Source organism: Heterodontus francisci, unplaced genomic scaffold, assembly GCF_036365525.1.
Source record: "Heterodontus francisci isolate sHetFra1 unplaced genomic scaffold, sHetFra1.hap1 HAP1_SCAFFOLD_1429, whole genome shotgun sequence".
Classification (NCBI taxonomy): domain Eukaryota; kingdom Metazoa; phylum Chordata; class Chondrichthyes; order Heterodontiformes; family Heterodontidae; genus Heterodontus; species Heterodontus francisci.
The window spans coordinates 34467-59079 of NW_027140190.1; the positions used below are offsets into that span (position 1 = coordinate 34467).

Here is a 24613-nt window from a genome sequence, read left to right on the forward strand (position 1 = left end):
ACTAATTACACTAGGGGCCTTGTTCTACCCACTACAATCTAAAATTCTTAATACGTTACACTGAATTTTTAAAAAAACACTCACCTTATCACCAGAGGATTTTTTTTAACAAAATAAAACTTTCCCCTTATTTTTAAGCTATTTAAATGCACTAACAGCTGCTACTCACCCAATCACCTTGCAGATTTCCCGTGATGTCACTAAGTTTTCTTTCGAGTCTCAGCGCGCGCTGAGAGAGAGAGAAACAGAGAGAAAAAGAGAGAGAGAAAAAGAGAGAGAGAAAAAGAGAGAGAGAAAAAGAGAGAGAGAAAAAGAGAGAGAGAGAGAAAAAGAGAGAGAGAGAGAAAAAGAGAGAGAGAGAGAAAAAGAGAGAGAGAGAGAAAAAGAGAGAGAAAAAGAGAGAGAGAGAGAGAAAAAGAGAGAGAAAAAGACAGAGAGAGAGGAAAGAAAGAGAGAGAGAGAGGAAAGAGAGAGAGAGAGAGAGGAAAGAAAGAGAGAGAGAGGAAAGAAAGAAAGAGAGAGAGAGGAAAGAAAGAAAGAGAGAGAGAGAGGAAAGAAAGAGAGAGAGAGAGGAAAGAAAGAAAGAGAGAGAGGAAAGAAAGAGAGAGAGGAAAGAAAGAAAGAGAGAGAGGAAAGAAAGAAAGAGAGAGAGGAAAGAAAGAAAGAGAGAGAGGAAAGAAAGAAAGAGAGAGAGAGAGGAAAGAAAGAAAGAGAGAGAGGAAAGAAAGAGAGAGAGAGAGCAGGTCCTCCCGCCGCCGCCGCTCCTGTCTTCACCCTCTTCCCCCACCACCCCCAACTGTCATTTCAAATTTCCCCCTCCCCTGCTGCCGCCCCAACCACCATCTTCACCGCCCTCCATGTCCACCAACTCACCCCTCCCCCGCACCCACCCTCCTCATAGACACACAAAGAAGCGCCCCTCCGGGAGTAAGTAGAAGTCATCTCACCAGTCGAGCCTCAGCCCAGGATGGACCGCGACATAGATGAGAAGAGCTCCAAAAATCAGCAGGTAGGTCCCATAATAGATGGCATTCTCTATCAGCGCTGTCTTAATCTTCCCTGTTATGGAGAAGTCACCTGACCGGGCATAGGATTGCATAAAAGGCAGCAAGATCCTACAATAAAGGATTGAGGAATAGGGTAAAGATACCATTGTAATGTAGCACAAAGTGAATGTACGCATAAAGATCCCACAAAAATACAATGTCAAAATAACCAGATAATCTGTATTTCAGTGAGATAAAAACAAAATACTGCAGATGTTGGAAATCTGAAGTAAAAACAGCAAGTGCTGGAAATACTCAGCAGGTCGGGCAGTATCTGTGGAGAGAGAAACAGAGTTAATAAAAACAGCGAGTGCTGGAAATACTCAGCAGGTCGGGCAGTATCTGTGGAAAGAGAAACAGAGTTAATAAAAACAGCGAGTGCTGGAAATACTCAGCAGGTCAGGCAGTATCTGTGGAGAGAGAAACAGAGTTAATAAAAACAGCGAGTGCTGGAAATACTCAGCAGGTCGGGCAGTATCTGTGGAGAGAGAAACAGAGTTAATAAAAACAGCAAGTGCTGGAAATACTCAGCAGGTCGGGCAGTATCTGTGGAAAGAGAAACAGAGTTAATAAAAACAGCGAGTGCTGGAAATACTCAGCAGGTCGGGCAGTATCTGTGGAAAGAGAAACAGAGTTAATAAAAACAGCGAGTGCTGGAAATACTCAGCAGGTCAGGCAGTATCTGTGGAGAGAGAAACAGAGTTAATAAAAACAGCGAGTGCTGGAAATACTCAACGGGTCAGGCAGTATCTGTGGAGAGAGAAACAGAGTTAATAAAAACAGCGAGTGCTGGAAATACTCAGCAGGTCGGGCAGTATCTGTGGAGAGAGAAACAGAGTTAATAAAAACAGCGAGTGCTGGAAATACTCAGCAGGTCGGGCAGTATCTGTGGAGAGAGAAACAGAGTTAGTAAAAACAGCAAGTGCTGGAAGTACTCAGCAGGTCGGGCAGTATCTGTGGAGAGAGAAACAGAGTTAATAAAAACAGCAAGTGCTGGAAATACTCAGCAGGTCGGGCAGTATCTGTGGAGAGAGAAACAGAGTTAATAAAAACAGCGAGTGCTGGAAATACTCAGCAGGTCGGGCAGTATCTGTGGAGAGAGAAACAGAGTTAATAAAAACAGCAAGTGCTGGAAATACTCAGCAGGTCTGGCAGTATCTGTGGAGAGAGAAACAGAGTTAATAAAAACAGCGAGTGCTGGAAATACTCAGCAGGTCGGGCAGTATCTGTGGAGAGAGAAACAGAGTTAATAAAAACAGCAAGTGCTGGAAATACTCAGCAGGTCGGGCAGTATCTGTGGAGAGAGAAACAGAGTTAATAAAAACAGCAAGTGCTGGAAATACTCAGCAGGTCAGGCAGTATCTGTGGAGAGAGAAACAGAGTTAATAAAAACAGTGAGTGCTGGAAATACTCAGCAGGTCGGGTAGTATCTGTGGAGAGAGAAACAGAGTTAATAGAAACAGCAAGTGCTGGAAATACTCAGCAGGTCGGGCAGTATCTGTGGAGAGAGAAACAGAGTTAGTAAAAACAGCAAGTGCTGGAAGTACTCAGCAGGTCGGGCAGTATCTGTGGAGAGAGAAACAGAGTTAATAAAAACAGCAAGTGCTGGAAATACTCAGCAGGTCGGGCAGCATCTGTGGAGAGAGAAACAGAGTTAATAAAAACAGCAAGTGCTGGAAATACTCAGCAGGTTGGGCAGTATCTGTGGAGAGAGAAACAGAGTTAATAAAAACAGCAAGTGCTGGAAATACTCAGCAGGTCAGGCAGTATCTGTGCAGAGAGAAACAGAGTTAATAAAAACAGCAAGTGCTGGAAATACTCAGCAGGTCTGGCAGCATCTGTGGAGAGAGAAACAGAGTTAATAAAAACAGCAAGTGCTGGAAATACTCAGCAGGTCGGGCAGTATCTGTGGAGAGAGAAACAGAGTTAATAAAAACAGCAAGTGCTGGAAATACTCAGCAGGTCGGGCAGTATCTGTGGAGAGAGAAACAGAGTTAATAAAAACAGCGAGTGCTGGAAATACTCAGCAGGTCAGGCAGTATCTGTGGAGAGAGAAACAGAGTTAATAAAAACAGCGAGTGCTGGAAATACTCAGCAGGTCGGGCAGTATCTGTGGAGAGAGAAACAGAGTTAATAAAAACAGCAGGTGCTGGAAATACTCAGCAGGTCAGGCAGTATCTGTGGAGAGAGAAACAGAGTTAATAAAAACAGAGAGTGCTGGAAATACTCAGCAGGTCGGGCAGTATCTGTGGAGAGAGAAACAGAGTTAATAAAAACAGCGAGTGCTGGAAATACTCAGCAGGTCGGGCAGTATCTGTGGAGAGAGAAACAGAGTTAATGTTTCAGGTCTGTGACCTTAGTCCAGAGTAGCGGCAGTCAGACCTGGGAGGAGGTGGATCGGGAGCAGGGCTCGAGGCCCTCACCTACTTCAGACCGCAGCAGTGGCAGTCAGCAGGCTCTCTGTGTTGGCGCGCACTGGGTTTGAAAAGAGAGGAAAAAACTACCAGTGACATCACGAGGGATCTGTAAGCTGATTGGTTGGTAAGTAACAGCTGTTATCAGAGAAAAAAGTTCTTTTTTTTTTAAACACTCAATCATTCAAATAACTACCTTATAAGTGATAAGGTTTTGTTTTAATTAGTGTAATTTCTTAATAATTACTGCTTCGAATAGTGCTGTCTGGACACAGTCACACTGGGAGTTGTGTGTGAGGGATTTCACTGACTGGGGGAAGGAGGTGCTCTTCGTCTCTTTCTTTTATTTTCTGCCTTTTCAACCTCCACGATACAGGGGAAGAAGCTGATTGGCCAGTAACTGGTAAGTTATTCCACTTTCTACATTCGCAATAATTAGTTTGTAAAGCTAAGTTATGGCAGGGTAGCTCGGCCAGGTGGAATGTGCCTCCTGTGGTTTGTGGGAAATCATGGACACACCACATGTCCTTGAGAAACACATTTGCAGAAAGTGTCACCGGCTGCAGAAGCTTGAGCTCCGGGTTTCGGAACTTGAGCAGCGGCTGGAGTCACTGTGGCACATTCGCGAGGCAGAGAACTACGTGGATAGCACGTTTCAGGAGGTAGTCACCCCGGAACTTAAGAGAGCAGAGAGAGAGAGGGACTGGGTGTCTGCCAGACAGACAAGGTGGTCAAGACAGGCAGTGCAGGAGTCCCCAGAGGGCATCCCACTTTCTAACCGGTATTCAGTGCTGAGTACCGATGGCAGAGAGGGTTCCTCTGGAGAGTGCAGCGACAGTCATGACCAGAGCACCATGGGTGGCTCAGCTGTGCAGGGAGGGAGGAGAAAGGACAAGAGAGCCATAGTGATAGGGGATTCTATAGTTAGGGGAACAGATAGGCGCTTCTGTGGTCCCAGACGTGATTCCAGGATGGTATGTTGCCTCCCTGGTGCAAAGGTCATGGAAAATACCGAGTGGCTACAGGGCATTCTGGAGAGGGAGGGTGCACAGCCAGAGGTCGTGGTCCACATTGGTACCAACGATATAGGAAGAAAGAGGGATGAGGTCCTGCAGGCTGAGCTTAGGAAGTTAGGAAAGAGATTAGCGAGCAGGACCTCAAAGGTAGTAATCTCCGGATTACTCCCGAGGCCATGTGCTAGTGAGTATAGGAATAGGAAAATACACCAGATGAATGCTTGGCTGGAGAGATGGTGCAGGAGGGAGGGCTTCAGATTTCTGGGGCATTGTGACCAGTTCTGGGGAAGGCGAGACCTGTACAAGCTGGACGGTCTGCACCTGAACAGGACTGGGACAAATATCCTTGCAGGAAGGTTTGCTAGTGCTGTTGGGGATGGTTTAAACTAGATTGGCAGGGGGACGGGAACCTGAGAGCAGTTTCAGATCAGGGAACAGGAGGCAGAAAATTAGCGAGTGACTCTGAAAAACAGAAGAAGCAAAGGTTAAAAAGTGTAGAGCACAGGAATTTGGCAGTGGTTAAAGGGTATTTATTTAAATGCAAGGAGTATAGTAAATAAAGCCGATGAGCTCAGGGCACAGATAGACACATGGCAACACAATATCACTGCTACAACGGAAACTTGTCTTAACGAGGGGCAAGAATGGTAACTCAACATCCCTGGATATCGAGTTTTCAGGCGGGATAGAGAAGGAGATAAAAAAGGAGGGGGTGTAGCATTATTAGTTAAGGAATCAGTAACAACTGTGAGGAGGGATGATATATGAAATGAATCATCAAATGAGACCATATGGGTGGAGCTCAGAAGTAAAAAAGGGGCAGCTACACTACTAGGAGTGTAGTATAGACCCCAAATAGTGAGAGGGAGGTAGAAGAACAAATACGTAGGCAAATTTCTGGGTGTAAAAACTATCGGACAATAATAGTTGAGGATTTCAACTACCCTAATATCAACTGGGATACAAACAGTGTGAATGGAACAGAGGGCACAAAATTCTTCAACAACATTCAAGAGAAAGTGTTTAGCCAGCATGTAACAAGACCAATGAGAGGGGGTGCAATTCTAGATTTAGTCTTCAATAATGAAGCTGGGCAAGTGGCTGAAGTAAAAGTGGGTGAACATTTTGGAGATAGTGCGCTCAGGGCAGCACAGTGGCGCAGTGGTTAGCACCGCAGCCTCACAGCTCCAGGGACCCGGGTTCGATTCTGGGTACTGCCTGTGTGGAGTTTGCAAGTTCTCCCTGTGTCTGCATGGGTTTTCTCCGGGTGCTCCGGTTTCCTCCCACAGCCAAAGACCTGCAGGTGATAGGTAAATTGGCCGTTGTAAATTGTCCCTAGTGTAGGGAGGTGATAGGGAATATGGGATTGCTGTAGGGTTAGTATAAATGGGTGATTGTTGGTCGGCACAGACTCAGTGGGCCGAAGGGCCTGTTTCAGTGCTGTATCTCTAAATAAATAAAAATAAATAAATAAATAATACAGTTAGTTTCAGCATAATCATGGAAAAGGACAAAGATAAACAGGAGTAAAAGTTCTACATTAGGGGAAGTCAAATTTTAAGAAGCTGAGAGGTGATCTGGCGAAAGTGGACTGGATACAGCTACTTGAAGGAAAATCAGTGGCAAATCAGTGGGAGGCATTCAAAAGGGAGTTACTACAGGCACAGTGTAGACATGTCCCCACAAAGATAAAGGGTAGTACGGCCAAATCTAGAGCCTCCTGGGTGTCTCGAAGCTAACAGGTTAAGATAAAGCAGAAAAAGAAAGCTGATGATGATCACAAAACTCTTAATACTTTAGAAAGCCAACAGGAGTATAGAAAGTGCAGGGGTGAAGAAAATTAGAAAAGCAGAGAGAGGACATGAAAAATTACTGGCAGGTAAAATCAAAGAAAACCCAAAGATGTTTTATCAGCACATGAAGAGCAAGAGGATAACTAAGGAAAGGGTAGGGCCTATCAGAGATGTACAAGGGAACTTCTGCTAGGATGCAGAAGATGTGGGCAGGGTTCTCAATGAGTTTTTGGTCTCTCTCTTCACAAAGGAGAGGGATGATGCAGACGAAGTAAAAGAGGAGTGTGAAATATTAGGGTAAGCATAATGAGAGAGGAAGTACTAGAGGCTCTGACATCCTTGAAGGTGGATAAATCACCAGGGCTGTATGGATTGCATCCCAGGTTGTTAAAGGAAGTCAGGGAGGAAATAGCGGATCTTCAAATCCTGACTGGATACGGGCAAGGTGCCAAAGGATTGGAGGTCTGCGAAGATTATACCTTTGTTCAAAAAGGGTGCGAGGGATAGGCCGAATAATTATAGGCCGGTCAGTCAGACCTTGGTGGTGGGTAAATTATTAGAATCAATTCTGAGGGACAGGATAAACTACCACTCAGAAAGGCATGGATTAATAAGAGATAGTCAGTATAGATTTGTTAAGGGAAGGCTTGATTGAGTTGTTGGCAAATGGAATTCAATCCAGATAAGTGTGAGGTAATGCATTTGGGGAGGGCAAATAAAGCAGGTTGCGGGGACGGGGGGAGGGGGGCAGACAGGGTTCACTGGGATCTGAATAGGAGTGTGGGGGAAAACTGGAGTCATTCCAGAGGCAGCTGGACACAGAGTGAAAGTGGGGATGGACACCGCGATGGTGGGGAAGGGGGGGGGGGGGGGGTCGAACGTGCCGGAGAGGGCGGGGGACGTGACAGGGAGGGGGCATGTGATGGGGAGTTCCAAAAAGGGTCACTGACCTGAAACATTAATGCTGTTTCTCTCTCCACAGATACTGCCTGACCTGCTCAGTATTTCCAGCACTCGCTGTTTTTATTAACTCTGTTTCTCTCTCCACAGATACTGCCCGACCTGCTGAGTATTTCCAGCACTCGCTGTTTTTATTAACTCTGTTTCTCTCTCCACAGACACTGCCCGACCTGCTGAGTATTTCCAGCACTTGCTGTTTTTATTAACTCTGTTTCTCTCTCCACAGATACTGCCTGACCTGCTCAGTATTTCCAGCACTCGCTGTTTTTATTAACTCTGTTTCTCTCTCCACAGATACTGCCCGACCTGCTGAGTATTTCCAGCACTCGCTGTTTTTATTAACTCTGTTTCTCTCTCCACAGACACTGCCCGACCTGCTGAGTATTTCCAGCACTTACTGTTTTTATTAACTCTGTTTCTCTCCAAAGATGCTGCCTGACCTGCTGAGTATTTTCAGCACTTGCTGTTTTTATTAACTCTGTTTCTCTCTCCACAGATACTGCCCGACCTGCTGAGTATTTCCAGCACTTACTGTTTTTATTAACTCTGTTTCTCTCCAAAGATGCTGCCTGACCTGCTGAGTATTTTCAGCACTTGCTGTTTTTATTAACTCTGTTTCTCTCTCCACAGATACTGCCCGACCTGCTGAGTATTTCCAGCACTTACTGTTTTTATTAACTCTGTTTCTCTCTCCACAGATACTGCCCGACCTGCTGAGTATTTTCAGCACTTGCTGCTTTTATTAACTCTGTTTCTCTCTCCAGATACTGCCCGACCTGCTGAGTATTTCCAGCACTTGCTGTTTTTATTAACTCTGTTTCTCTCTCCACAGATACTGCCCGACCTGCTGAGTATTTCCAGCACTCGCTGTTTTTATTAACTCTGCTTCTCTCTCCACAGATACTGCCCGACCTGCTGAGTATTTCCAGCACTTGCTGTTTTTATTAACTCTGTTTCTCTCCAAAGATGCTGCCCGACCTGCTGAGTATTTCCAGCACTCGCTGTTTTTATTAACTCTGTTTCTCTCTCCACAGATACTGCCCGACCTGCTGAGTATTTCCAGCACTTGCTGTTTTTATTAACTCTGTTTCTCTCTCCACAGATACTGCCTGACCTGCTGAGTATTTCCAGCACTTGCTGTTTTTATTAACACTGTTTCTCTCTCCACAGATACTGCCCGACCTGCTGAGTATTTACAGCACTTGCTGTTTTTATTAACTCTGTGTCTCTCTCCACAGATACTGCCTGACCTGCTGAGTATTTCCAGCACTCTCTGTTTTTATTAACTCTGTTTCTCTCTCCACAGATACTGCCCGACCTGCTGAGTATTTCCAGCACTTGCTGTTTTTATTAACTCTGTTTCTCTCTCCACAGATACTGCCTGACCTGCTGAGTATTTCCAGCACTTGCTGTTTTTATTAACTCTGTTTCTCTCTCCACAGATACTGCCCGACCTGCTGAGTATTTCCAGCACTCGCTGTTTTTATTAACTCTGTTTCTCTCCAAAGATGCTGCCCGACCTGCTGAGTATTTCCAGCACTCTCAGTTTTTATTAACTCTGTTTCTCTCTCCACAGATACTGCCTGACCTGCTGAGTATTTCCAGCACTTGCTGTTTTTATTAACTCTGTTTCTCTCTCCACAGATACTGCCTGACCTGCTGAGTATTTCCAGCACTTGCTGTTTTTATTAACTCTGTTTCTCTCTCCAAAGATGCTGCCCGACCTGCTGAGTATTTCCAGCATTTGCTGTTTTTATTAACTCTGTTTCTCTCTCCACAGATACTGCCCGACCTGCTGAGTATTTCCAGCACTTGCTGTTTTTATTAACTCTGTTTCTCTCTCCAAAGATGCTGCCCGACCTGCTGAGTATTTCCAGCACTTGCTGTTTTTATTAACTCTGTTTCTCTCTCCACAGATACTGCCCGACCTGCTGAGTATTTCCAGCACTCGCTGTTTTTATTAACTCTGTTTCTCTCTCCACAGATACTGCCCGACCTGCTGAGTATTTCCAGCACTCGCTGTTTTTATTAACTCTGTTTCTCTCTCCACAGATACTGCCCGACCTGCTGAGTATTTCCAGCACTCGCTGTTTTTATTAACTCTGTTTCTCTCTCCACAGATACTGCCCGACCTGCTGAGTATTTCCAGCACTTGCTGTTTTTATTAACTCTGTTTCTCTCTCCACAGATACTGCCTGACCTGCTGAGTATTTCCGGCACTTGCTGTTTTTATTAACTCTGTTTCTCTCTCCAAAGATGCTGCCCGACCTGCTGAGTATTTCCAGCACTTGCTGTTTTTATTATCTCTGTTTCTCTCTCCACAGATACTGCCCGACCTGCTGAGTATTTCCAGCACTTGCTGTTTTTATTCACTCTGTTTCTCTCTCCACAGATACTGCCCGACCTGCTGAGTATTTCCAGCACTTGCTGTTTTTATTAACTCTGTTTCTCTCTCCACAGATGCTGCCCGACCTGCTGAGTATTTCCAGCACTTGCTGTTTTTATTAACTCTGTTTCTCTCTCCACAGATACTGCCCGACCTGCTGAGTATTTCCAGCACTTGCTGTTTTTATTAACTCTGTTTCTCTCTCCACAGATACTGCCCGACCTGCTGAGTATTTCCAGCACTTGCTGTTTTTATTAACTCTGTTTCTCTCTCCACAGATACTGCCCGACCTGCTGAGTATTTCCAGCACTTGCTGTTTTTATTAACTCTGTTTCTCTCTCCACAGATACTGCCCGACCTGCTGAGTATTTCCAGCACTTGCTGTTTTTATTAACTCTGTTTCTCTCTCCACAGATACTGCCCGACCTGCTGAGTATTTCCAGCACTTGCTGTTTTTATTAACTCTGTTTCTCTCTCCACAGATACTGCCCGACCTGCTGAGTATTTCCAGCATTTCTTGTTTTTATATGTACAAACATTGTGCCTGTTTCAGCTAAACAAAATAAGTGACAGCCATTCACTGGTTCATTCCTCAGGGCAATGCCTTGAGCAGAGGCAAGTAGCTTGGTTTCAATTTAAAACAAAGCTTGGCAGTTAACTGTCAGTGATCATAAATTGGTGCATTCTCCATGCCAAAGCCTCTACCAATCAGAGTTCACTTGCAAACCAATCAGCACTCTCTTCTCATACAGAATAAAGTCATTGTTTTCCCTTACATTGGTATTCTTGCAGATTGTCCTGATGAATGCAAGGCTTCAACATAGTGCCTCTATTTTCAACAATACTTAGTACTACTGATAACTCTTAACACTTAGAAGGTAGCTACTTGAGGGTTATTTTGAAAAAGAAAATTTTTTTTTAACTAATTTTCCAGCTATTTACACACAAACCCTAAGAGCAGTTCCATACCAACCAACTTATCGATTTCCTGCGGTCGCTTTTAGATATTTTTTCACTCTTCAAACCCAGTGCAAACAACATCCTCCAGCCACAGCCCCAATACCCCAATCCCCACCCACTACCACCCTCACTGGCCCCACATTCCCCAATACCCAACCCCAAACCCCGCCACCCTTCCCCAATAACGACCCCCCCATCCCTCACGCTCTTCCCCAATACCCCACCCCCATTCCCCCCCCCGCCTCCCCAATCCCTAATACCTCTTCCCCCACCCCCAATACTCCAATTCTCACACCATTCCACAAGCCATTCCCCATCGCTCGTCCCCAAATCCATCACCCCCCAGACCCTGTACCCCAATGTCCCCTGTCCCGCGGCGTGAGGCGGGGGGGCCGAGGGCGGAGGCCGAGGTCGGAGGTGGGGGGGGGCTGAGGGCGGAGGGGCCGAGGGCTGAGGGGGGGGGACCGAGGGCGGAGAGCCGAGGCCGAGGGCGGAGGGCCGAGGTCGGAGGGGCCGAGGGCGGAGGCGAGGGTGGAGGGGCCGAGGGCTGAGGGGGGGGGGGGGCCGAGGGCGGAGAGCCGAGGGCGGAGGGAGGGGGGGGGGCCGAGGGCGGAGGGGGGGAGATCCGAGGGCAGGGGGGCTGAGGGCGGAGGTCGAGGGCGGAGGCGGAGGGGGAGGCCAGGGCGGGGCGAGGGCGGAGGGGGGCGAGGGCAGAGATGGCTAGACATGCTTGCGCTGGTCGATGATCTTAGTGTATACACAGTGAACCCCGAGCGGGAACGAGCAGAAAGGCTGCTGATTTCGTGCTGAGCTTCTGAATTACTGACCAGGTCAGAAACTGTGACGTCCAGTAGACCACTCGCCAAAAGACGGGCAAGATTCCATCCGGGATATAACTCCAGGGTTTGAAACATTCCGGCAGCAATTGGGAATCTGACACACTAGAGTGAGAAGAGTGGAGGAGAATGAGCATGAGAATCACATCACAGTCGACACCAGCACCAAAGGAATGCACAGCAAGGGCCAAAACCCACAACTACAAAAGAACAGGCTCTGCCATCGACAGCAACCTGAACCAACAATTCACACAGAGCAACAGAGCTGCAGCATGGGGGAGGGGGAGGGGAAACACAACGGCTGGGGTGAAGCGTGAGAGAGGGGGAGGGGCAGGAAGGAGTGCCGGAGCGGAGTGGGGCAGCAGCATGGGCAGTGGGGTTGGTAGGTGGGAATCTGCCAGACAGCAGAGAGCAGTCGGGGCAAATGCAACAGACACAGGTGTGGGAGGGAACTGAACAAAATACAAGCCGCAAACATCTTACCTCCGCGTAGAATTAGGCTTGGTCGTTGTGAATGCTTTAGTGGAGTTGGGGGCGGATGTGGGTAAGACCTTGGAGTTGTCGACCTTACACTGTCTGTAAATAGTCTGAAAGAGAACGCATCGGTTAGAGGCTCGGCTCATGAAACAAAACTTGACAACATCATCAGGACGGCGAGGATACTGTGTAAACACTGATAACCAACACACTGGATAGAATCCCTCACTGACACTGATCACCAACACACTGGATAGAATCCCTCAGTGACACTGATCACAAACACACTGGATAGAATCCCTCACTGACACTGATCACCAACACACTGGATAGAATCCCTCACTGACACTGATCACCAACACACTGCATAGAATCCCTCACTGACACTGATCACCAACACACTGGATAGAATCCCTCAGTGACACTGATCACCAACACACTGGATAGAATCCCTCACTGACACTGATCACCAACACATTGGATAGAATCCCTCAGTGACACTGATCACCAACACACTGGATAGAATCCCTCACTGACACTGATCACCAACACACTGGATAGAATCCCTCACTGACACTGATCACCAACACATTGGATAGAATCCCTCACTGACACTGATCACCAACACATTGGATAGAATCCCTCACTGACACTGATCACCAACACACTGGATAGAATCCCTCACTGACACTGATCACCAACACACTGGATAGAATCCCTCACTGACACTGATCACCAACACATTGGATAGAATCCCTCACTGACACTGATCACCAACACACTGGATAGAATCCCTCACTGACACTGATCACCAACACACTGGATAGAATCCCTCAGTGACACTGATCAACAACACACTGCATAGAATCCCTCACTGACACTGATCACCAACACATTGGATAGAATCCCTCACTGACACTGATCACCAACACACTGGACAGAATCCCTCAGTGACACTGATCAACAACACTGGATAGAATCCCTCACTGACACTGATCACCAACACATTGGATAGAATCCCTCACTGACACTGATCACCAACACACTGGATAGAATCCCTCAGTGACACTGATCAACAACACACTGCATAGAATCCCTCACTGACACTGATCACCAACACATTGGATAGAATCCCTCACTGACACTGATCACCAACACACTGGACAGAATCCCTCAGTGACACTGATCACCAACACACTGGATAGAATCCCTCAGTGACACTGATCACCAACACACTGGATAGAATCCCTCACTGACACTGATCAACACACTGGACAGAATCCCTCAGTGACACTGATCACCAACACACTGGATAGAATCCCTCACTGACACTGATCACCAACACATTGGATAGAATCCCTCACTGACACTGATCACCAACACACTGGATAGAATCCCTCACTGACACTGATCACCAACACATTGGATAGAATCCCTCACTGACACTGATCACCAACACACTGGATAGAATCCCTCACTGACACTGATCACCAACACACTGGATAGAATCCCTCACTGACACTGATCACCAACACACTGGATAGAATCCCTCAGTGACACTGATCACCAACACACTGGATAGAATCCCTCACTGACACTGATCACCAACACACTGGATAGAATCCCTCACTGACACTGATCACCAACACACTGCATAGAATCCCTCACTGACACTGATCACCAACACGCTGGATAGAATCCCTCACTGACACAGATCACCAACACACTGGATAGAATCCCTCAGTGACACTGATCACCAACACACTGGATAGAATCCCTCACTGACACTGATCACCAACACACTGGATAGAATCCCTCACTGACACTGATAACCAACACACTGGATAGAATCCCTCAGTGACACTGATCACCAACACACTGGATAGAATCCCTCAGTGACACTGATCACCAACACACTGGATAGAATCCCTCACTGACACTGATAACCAACACACTGGATAGAATCCCTCAGTGACACTGATCACCAACACACTGGATAGAATCCCTCACTGACACTGATCACCAACAGACTGGATAGAATCCCTCAGTGACACTGATCACCAACACACTGCATAGAATCCCTCACTGACACAGATCACCAACACACTGGATAGAATCCCTCAGTGACACTGATCACCAACACACTGGATAGAATCCCTCAGTGACACTGATCACCAACACACTGGATAGAATCCCTCACTGACACTGATCACCAACACACTGGATAGAATCCCTCACTGACACTGATCACCAACACACTGGATAGAATCCCTCAGTGACACTGATCACCAACACACTGGATAGAATCCCTCACTGACACTGATCACCAACACACTGCAGAGAATCCCTCACTGACACTGATCACCAACACACTGGATAGAATCCCTCAGTGACACTGATCACCAACACACTGGATAGAATCCCTCACTGACACTGATCACCAACACACTGGATAGAATCCCTCACTGACACTGATCACCAACACACTGGATAGAATCCCTCAGTGACACTGATCACCAACGCACTGGATAGAATCCCTCACTGACACTGATCACCAACACACTGGATAGAATCCCTCACTGACACTGATCACCAACACACTGGATAGAATCCCTCAGTGACACTGATCACCAACACACTGGATAGAATCCCTCAGTGACACTGATCACCAACACACTGGATAGAATCCCTCACTGACACTCATCACCAACACACTGGATAGAATCCCTCAGTGACACTGATCACCAACACACTGGATAGAATCCCTCACTGACACTGATCACCAACACATTGGATAGAATCCCTCACTGACACTGATCACCAACACACTGGATAGAATCCCTCACTGACACTGATCACCAACACACTGCATAGAATCCCTCACTGACACTGATCACCAACACACTGGATAGAATCCCTCACTGACACTGATCACCAACACACTGCATAGAATCCCTCACTGACACTGATCACCAACACACTGGATAGAATCCCTCACTGACACTGATCACCAACACACTGGATAGAATCCGTCACTGACACTGATCACCAACACACTGGATAGAATCCCTCACTGACACTGATCACCAACACACTGGATAGAATCCCTCACTCACACTGATCACCAACACACTGGATAGAATCCCTCACTGACACTGATCACCAACACACTGGATAGAATCCCTCACTGACACTGATCACCAACACACTGGACAGAATCCCTCACTGACACTGATCACCAACACACTGGATAGAATCCCTCACTGACACAGATCACCAACACACTGGATAGAATCCCTCACTGACACAGATCACCAACACATTGGATAGAATCCCTCACTGACACTGATTACCAACACACTGGATAGAATCCCTCACTGACACTGATCACCAACACACTGGACAGAATCCCTCAGTGACACTGATCACCAACACACTGGATAGAATCCCTCACTGACACAGATCACCAACACATTGGATAGAATCCCTCACTGACACTGATCAACACACTGGACAGAATCCCTCACTGACACTGATCACCAACACACTGGATAGAATCCCTCACTGACACAGATCACCAACACACTGGATAGAATCCCTCAGTGACACTGATCACCAACGCACTGGATAGAATCCCTCACTGACACTGATCACCAACACATTGGATAGAATCCCTCACTGACACTGATCACCAACACACTGGATAGAATCCCTCACTGACACTGATCACCAACACATTGGATAGAATCCCTCACTGACACAGATCACCAACACACTGGATAGAATCCCTCACTGACACAGATCACCAACACACTGGATAGAATCCCTCACTGACACTGATCACCAACACATTGGATAGAATCCCTCACTGACACTGATCACCAACACACTGGATAGAATCCCTCACTGACACTGATCACCAACACATTGGATAGAATCCCTCACTGACACTGATCACCAACACATTGGATAGAATCCCTCACTGACACTGATCAACACACTGGATAGAATCCCTCACTGACACTGATCACCAACACACTGCATAGAATCCCTCACTGACACTGATCACCAACACATTGGATAGAATCCCTCACTGACACTGATCACCAACACACTGGATAGAATCCCTCACTGACACTGATCACCAACACATTGGATAGAATCCCTCACTGACACTGATCACCAACACACTGGATAGAATCCCTCACTGACACTGATCAACACACTGGATAGAATCCCTCACTGACACAGATCACCAACACACTGCATAGAATCCCTCACTGACACTGATCACCAACACATTGGATAGAATCCCTCACTGACACTGATCACCAACACACTGGACAGAATCCCTCACTGACACAGATCACCAACACATTGGATAGAATCCCTCACTGACACTGATCACCAACACACTGGATAGAATCCCTCACTGACACAGATCACCAACACACTGCATAGAATCCCTCACTGACACTGATCACCAACACATTGGATAGAATCCCTCACTGACACTGATCACCAACACACTGGACAGAATCCCTCACTGACACAGATCACCAACACACTGGATAGAATCCCTCACTGACACTGATCACCAACACACTGGATAGAATCCCTCACTGACACTGATCACCAACACACTGGATAGAATCCCTCAGTGACACTGATCACCAACACACTGCATAGAATCCCTCACTGACACTGATCACCAACACATTGGATAGAATCCCTCACTGACACAGATCACCAACACACTGGATAGAATCCCTCACTGACACTGATCACCAACACACTGGATAGAATCCCTCACTGACACTGATCACCAACACACTGGATAGAATCCCTCACTGACACAGATCACCAACACACTGGATAGAATCCCTCACTGACACTGATCACCAACACATTGGATAGAATCCCTCACTGACACTGATCACCAACACACTGGATAGAATCCCTCACTGACACTGATCAACACACTGGATAGAATCCCTCACTGACACTGATCACCAACACATTGGATAGAATCCCTCACTGACACTGATCACCAACACACTGGATAGAATCCCTCACTGACACTGATCAACACACTGGATAGAATCCCTCACTGACACTGATCACCAACACACTGGATAGAATCCCTCACTGACACTGATCACCAACACACTGGATAGAATCCCTCACTGACACTGATCACCAACACACTGGATAGAATCCCTCACTGACACTGATCAACACACTGGATAGAATCCCTCACTGACACAGATCACCAACACACTGCATAGAATCCCTCACTGACACTGATCACCAACACATTGGATAGAATCCCTCACTGACACTGATCACCAACACACTGGATAGAATCCCTCACTGACACTGATCACCAACACATTGGATAGAATCCCTCACTGACACAGATCACCAACACACCGGATAGAATCCCTCACTGACACTGATCACCAACACACTGGATAGAATCCCTCACTGACACTGATCACCAACACATTGGATAGAATCCCTCACTGACACTGATCACCAACACACTGGACAGAATCCCTCACTGACACAGATCACCAACACACTGGATAGAATCCCTCACTGACACAGATCACCAACACACTGGATAGAATCCCTCACTGACACTGATCACCAACACACTGGACAGAATCCCTCACTGACACAGATCACCAACACACTGGATAGAATCCCTCACTGACACTGATCACCAACACACTGGATAGAATCCCTCACTGACACTGATCACCAACACACTGGATAGAATCCCTCACTGACACTGATCACCAACACACTGGATAGAATCCCTCACTGACACTGATCACCAACACACTGGATAGAATCCCTCACTGACACTGATCAACACACTGGATAGAATCCCTCACTGACACTGATCACCAACACATTGGATAGAATCCCTCACTGACACTGATCACCAACACACTGCATAGAATCCCTCACTGACACTGATCACCAACACACTGGATAGAATCCCTCACTGACACTGATCACCAACACATTGGATAGAATCCCTCACTGACACTGATCAGCAACACACTGCATAGAATCCCTCACTGACACTGATCACCAACACATTGGATAGAATCCCTCACTGACACTGATCACCAACACACTGGATAGAATCCCTCACTGACACTGATCACCAACACATTGGATAGAATCCCTCACTGACACTGATCACCAACACACTGCATAGAATCCCTCACTGACACTGATCACCAACACATTGGATAGAATCCCTCACTGACACTGATCACCAACACACTGGATAGAATCCCTCACTGACACTGATCACCAACACACTGGATAGAATCCCTCACTGACACTGATCACCAACACACTGCATAGAATCCCTCACTGACACTGATCACCAACACACTGGATAGAATCCCTCACTGACACTGATCACCAACACATTGGATAGAATCCCTCACTGACACTGATCACCAACACACTGCATAGAATCCCTCACTGACACTGATCACCAACACACTGGATAGAATCCCTCACTGACACTGATCACCAACACATTGGATAGAATCCCTCACTGACACTGATCACCAACACACTGCATAGAATCCCTCACTGACACTGATCACCAACACATTGGATAGAATCCCTCACTGACACTGATCACCAACACACTGGATAGAATCCCTCACTGACACTGATCACCAACACACTGGATAGAATCCCTCACTGACACTGATCACCAACACACTGGATAGAATCCCTCAGTGACACTGATCACCAACACACTGGATAGAATCCCTCAGTGACACTGATCAACACACTGGACAGAATCCCTCACTGACACTGATCACCAACACACTGGACAGAATCCCTCACTGACACTGATCAACACACTGGACAGAATCCCTCACTGACACTGATTACCAACACATTGGATAGAATCCCTCACTGACACAGATCACCAACACACTGGACAGAATCCCTCAGTGACACTGATCAACACACTGGACAGAATCCCTCACTGACACTGATTACCAACACATTGGATAGAATCCCTCACTGACACAGATCACCAACACACTGGATAGAATCCCTCACTGACACAGATCACCAACACACTGGATAGAATCCCTCACTGACACTGATCAACACACTGGATAGAATCCCTCACTGACACTGATTACCAACACATTGGATAGAATCCCTCACTGACACAGATCACCAACACACTGGACAGAATCCCTCACTGACACTGATCAACACACTGGACAGAATCCCTCACTGACACTGATTACCAACACATTGGATAGAATCCCTCACTGACACAGATCACCAACACACTGGACAGAATCCCTCACTGACACTGATCAACACACTGGATAGAATCCCTCACTGACACTGATCACCAACACACTGGATAGAATCCCTCAGTGACACTGATCAACACACTGGATAGAATCCCTCACTGACACTGATCACCAACACACTGGACAGAATCCCTCACTGACACTGATCACCAACACACTGGATAGAATCCCTCAGTGACACTGATCAACACACTGGATAGAATCCCTCACTGACACTGATTACCAACACATTGGATAGAATCCCTCACTGACACAGATCACCAACACACTGGACAGAATCCCTCACTGACACTGATCAACACACTGGACAGAATCCCTCACTGACACTGATTACCAACACATTGGATAGAATCCCTCACTGACACAGATCACCAACACACTGGACAGAATCCCTCACTGACACTGATCAACACACTGGACAGAATCCCTCACTGACACTGATCACCAACACATTGGACAGAATCCCTCACTGACACTGATCACCAACACACTGGATAGAATCCCTCACTGACACTGATCACCAACACACTGGATAGAATCCCTCACTGACACTGATCAACACACTGGATAGAATCCCTCACTGACACTGATCACCAACACACTGGATAGAATCCCTCAGTGACACTGATCAACACACTGGACAGAATCCCTCACTGACACTGATTACCAACACATTGGACAGAATCCCTCACTGACACTGATCAACACACTGGATAGAATCCCTCACTGACACAGATCACCAACACATTGGATAGAATCCCTCACTGACACAGATCACCAACACACTGGACAGAATCCCTCACTGACACAGATCAGCAACACATTGGACAGAATCCCTCACTGACACTGATCACCAACACATTGGATAGAATCCCTCACTGACACAGATCACCAACACACTGGACAGAATCCCTCAGTGACACAGATCAACACACTGGATAGAATCCCTCACTGACACAGATCACCAACACATTGGATAGAATCCCTCACTGACACTGATCACCAACACACTGGATAGAATCCCTCACTGACACTGATCACCAACACATTGGATAGAATCCCTCACTGACACAGATCACCAACACACTGGATAGAATCCCTCAGTGACACTGATCACCCACACATTGGATAGAATCCCTCACTGACACTGATCAACACACTGGATAGAATCCCTCACTGACACAGATCACCAACACATTGGATAGAATCCCTCACTGACACTGATCACCAACACATTGGATAGAATCCCTCAGTGACACTGATCACCAACACACTGGATAGAATCCCTCAGTGACACTGATCACCCACACATTGGATAGAATCCCTCACTGACACTGATCAACACACTGGATAGAATCCCTCACTGACACAGATCACCAACACATTGGATAGAATCCCTCACTGACACTGATCACCAACACATTGGATAGAATCCCTCAGTGACACTGATCAACACACTGGACAGAATCCCTCACTGACACTGATCAACACACTGGACAGAATCCCTCACTGACACAGATCACCAACACATTGGATAGAATCCCTCACTGACACTGATCACCAACACATTGGATAGAATCCCTCAGTGACACTGATCAACACACTGGACAGAATCCCTCACTGACACTGATCAACACATTGGACAGAATCCCTCACTGACACTGATTACCAACACATTGGATAGAATCCCTCACTGACACAGATTACCAACACATTGGATAGAATCCCTCACTGACACTGATTACCAACACATTGGATAGAATCCCTCACTGACACAGATTACCAACACACTGGATAGAATCCCTCACTGACACTGATCACCAACACACTGGATAGAATCCCTCACTGACACTGATCACCAACACACTGGATAGAATCCCTCACTGACACTGATCACCAACACACTGGACAGAATCCCTCACTGACACTGATCAACACACTGGACAGAATCCCTCACTGACACTGATCACCAACACATTGGACAGAATCCCTCAGTGACACTGATCACCAACACACTGGACAGAATCCCTCACTGACACTGATCAACACACTGGACAGAATCCCTCACTGACACTGATCACCAACACACTGGACAGAATCCCTCAGTGACACTGATCAACACACTGGACAGAATCCCTCACTGACACTGATCACCAACACACTGGACAGAATCCCTCAGTGACACTGATCAACACACTGGACAGAATCCCTCACTGACACTGATCAACACACTGGATAGAATCCCTCACTGACACTGATCAACACACTGGACAGAATCCCTCACTGACACTGATTACCAACACATTGGATAGAATCCCTCACTGACACAGATCACCAACACACTGGACAGAATCCCTCACTGACACAGATCAACACACTGGACAGAATCCCTCACTGACACTGATCACCAACACACTGGATAGAATCCCTCACTGACACTGATCACCAACACACTGTACAGAATCCCTCAGTGACACTGATCAACACACTGGACAGAATCCCTCACTGACACTGATCAACACACTGGATAGAATCCCTCACTGACACTGATCAACACACTGGACAGAATCCCTCACTGACACTGATTACCAACACATTGGATAGAATCCCTCACTGACACAGATCACCAACACACTGGACAGAATCCCTCACTGACACAGATCAACACACTGGACAGAATCCCTCACTGACACTGATCACCAACACACTGGATAGAATCCCTCACTGACACTGATCACCAACACACTGGATAGAATCCCTCACTGACACTGATCACCAACACACTGGACAGAATCCCTCACTGACACTGATCAACACACTGGACAGAATCCCTCACTGACACTGATCACCAACACACTGGATAGAATCCCTCACTGACACTGATTACCAACACACTGGATAGAATCCCTCACTGACACTGATCACCAACACATTGGATAGAATCCCTCACTGACACTGATCACCAACACACTGGACAGAATCCCTCACTGACACTGATCAACACACTGGACAGAATCCCTCACTGACACTGATCACCAACACATTGGATAGAATCCCTCACTGACACTGATCACCAACACATTGGATAGAATCCCTCACTGACACTGATCACCAACACACTGGATAGAATCCCTCACTGACACTGATCACCAACACACTGGACAGAATCCCTCACTGACACTGATCACCAACACACTGGATAGAATCCCTCACTGACACTGATCACCAACACATTGGATAGAATCCCTCACTGACACCGATCACCAACACACTGGACAGAATCCCTCACTGACACTGATCACCAACACACTGGACAGAATCCCTCACTGACACTGATCACCAACACATTGGACAGAATCCCTCACTGACACTGATCACCAACACACTGGATAGAATCCCTCACTGACACTGATCACCAACACATTGGACAGAATCCCTCACTGACACTGATCAACACACTGGACAGAATCCCTCACTGACACTGATTACCAACACACTGGATAGAATCCCGCACTGACACTGATCACCAACACATTGGATAGAATCCCTCACTGACACTGATCACCAACACACTGGATAGAATCCCTCACTGACACTGATCACCAACACATTGGATAGAATCCCTCACTGACACTGATCACCAACACACTGGACAGAATCCCTCACTGACACTGATCAACACACTGGACAGAATCCCTCACTGACACTGATCACCAACACACTGGATAGAATCCCTCACTGACACTGATCAACACACTGGATAGAATCCCTCACTGACACTGATCACCAACACATTGGATAGAATCCCTCACTGACACTGATCAACACACTGGACAGAATCCCTCACTGACGCTGATCACCAACAGACTGGACAGAATCCCTCACTGACACTGATCAACACACTGGACAGAATCCCTCACTGACACTGATCACCAACACACTGGATAGAATCCCTCACTGACACTGATCAACACACTGGATAGAATCCCTCACTGACACTGATCAACACACTGGACAGAATCCCTCACTGACACTGATCAACACACTGGACAGAATCCCTCACTGACACTGATCAACACACTGGACAGAATCCCTCAGTGACACTGATCAACACACTGGACAGAATCCCTCACTGACACTGATCAACACAGTGGACAGAATCCCTCACTGACATTGATCAACACACTGGACAGAATCCCTCACTGACACTGATCAACACACTGGACAGAATCCCTCACTGACACTGATCAACACACTGGACAGAATCCCTCACTGACACTGATCAACACACTGGATAGAATCCCTCACTGACACTGATCAACACACTGGACAGAATCCCTCACTGACATTGATCAACACACTGGACAGAATCCCTCACTGACATTGATCAACACACTGGACAGAATCCCTCACTGACACTGATCAACACACTGGACAGAATCCCTCACTGACACTGATCAACACACTGGACAGAATCCCTCACTGACACTGATCAACACACTGGACAGAATCCCTCACTGACATTGATCAACACACTGGACAGAATCCCTCACTGACACTGATCACCAACACATTGGATAGAATCCCTCACTGACACTGATCACCAACACATTGGATAGAATCCCTCACTGACACTGATCACCAACACACTGGATAGAATCCCTCACTGACACTGATCAACACACTGGACAGAATCCCTCACTGACACTGATCAACACACTGGACAGAATCCCTCACTGACACTGATCACCAACACACTGGATAGAATCCCTCACTGACACTGATCAACACACTGGATAGAATCCCTCACTGACACTGATCAACACACTGGATAGAATCCGTCACTGACACTGATCAACACACTGGACAGAATCCCTCACTGACACTGATCAACACACTGGACAGAATCCCTCACTGACACTGATCACCAACACACTGGATAGAATCCCTCACTGACACTGATCAACACAGTGGACAGAATCCCTCACTGACACTGATCAACACACTGGACAGAATCCCTCACTGACACTGATCAACACAGTGGACAGAATCCCTCACTGACACTGATCAACACAGTGGACAGAATCCTTCACTGACATTGATCAACACACTGGACAGAATCCCTCACTGACACTGATCAACACAGTGGACAGAATCCCTCACTGACATTGATCAACACACTGGACAGAATCCCTCACTGACACTGATCACCAACACATTGGATAGAATCCCTCACTGACACTGATCACCAACACACTGGACAGAATCCCTCACTGACACTGATCACCAACACACTGGACAGAATCCCTCACTGACACTGATCACCAACACGCTGGATAGAATCCC

The 24613-nt window shown here is 46.9% G+C and overlaps 1 protein-coding gene across 2 annotated transcripts in view; it reads right to left on the reverse strand.

Annotated features, from left to right (window-relative positions):
• Positions 1-24613, reverse strand: part of LOC137359070 (G-protein coupled receptor-associated protein LMBRD2-like) — a 68116-nt gene that overhangs the window by 22133 nt on the left and 21370 nt on the right. For both annotated transcript variants that reach the window (XM_068025173.1, XM_068025172.1), the window contains exons 3-5: positions 11895-11998; positions 11403-11516; positions 948-1115 (exon numbers count right to left, since the gene is read on the reverse strand). In XM_068025173.1, coding sequence (XP_067881274.1) covers positions 948-1115; positions 11403-11516; positions 11895-11998 — 386 coding nt within the window. The remainder of the gene's footprint in view (positions 1-947; positions 1116-11402; positions 11517-11894; positions 11999-24613) is intronic.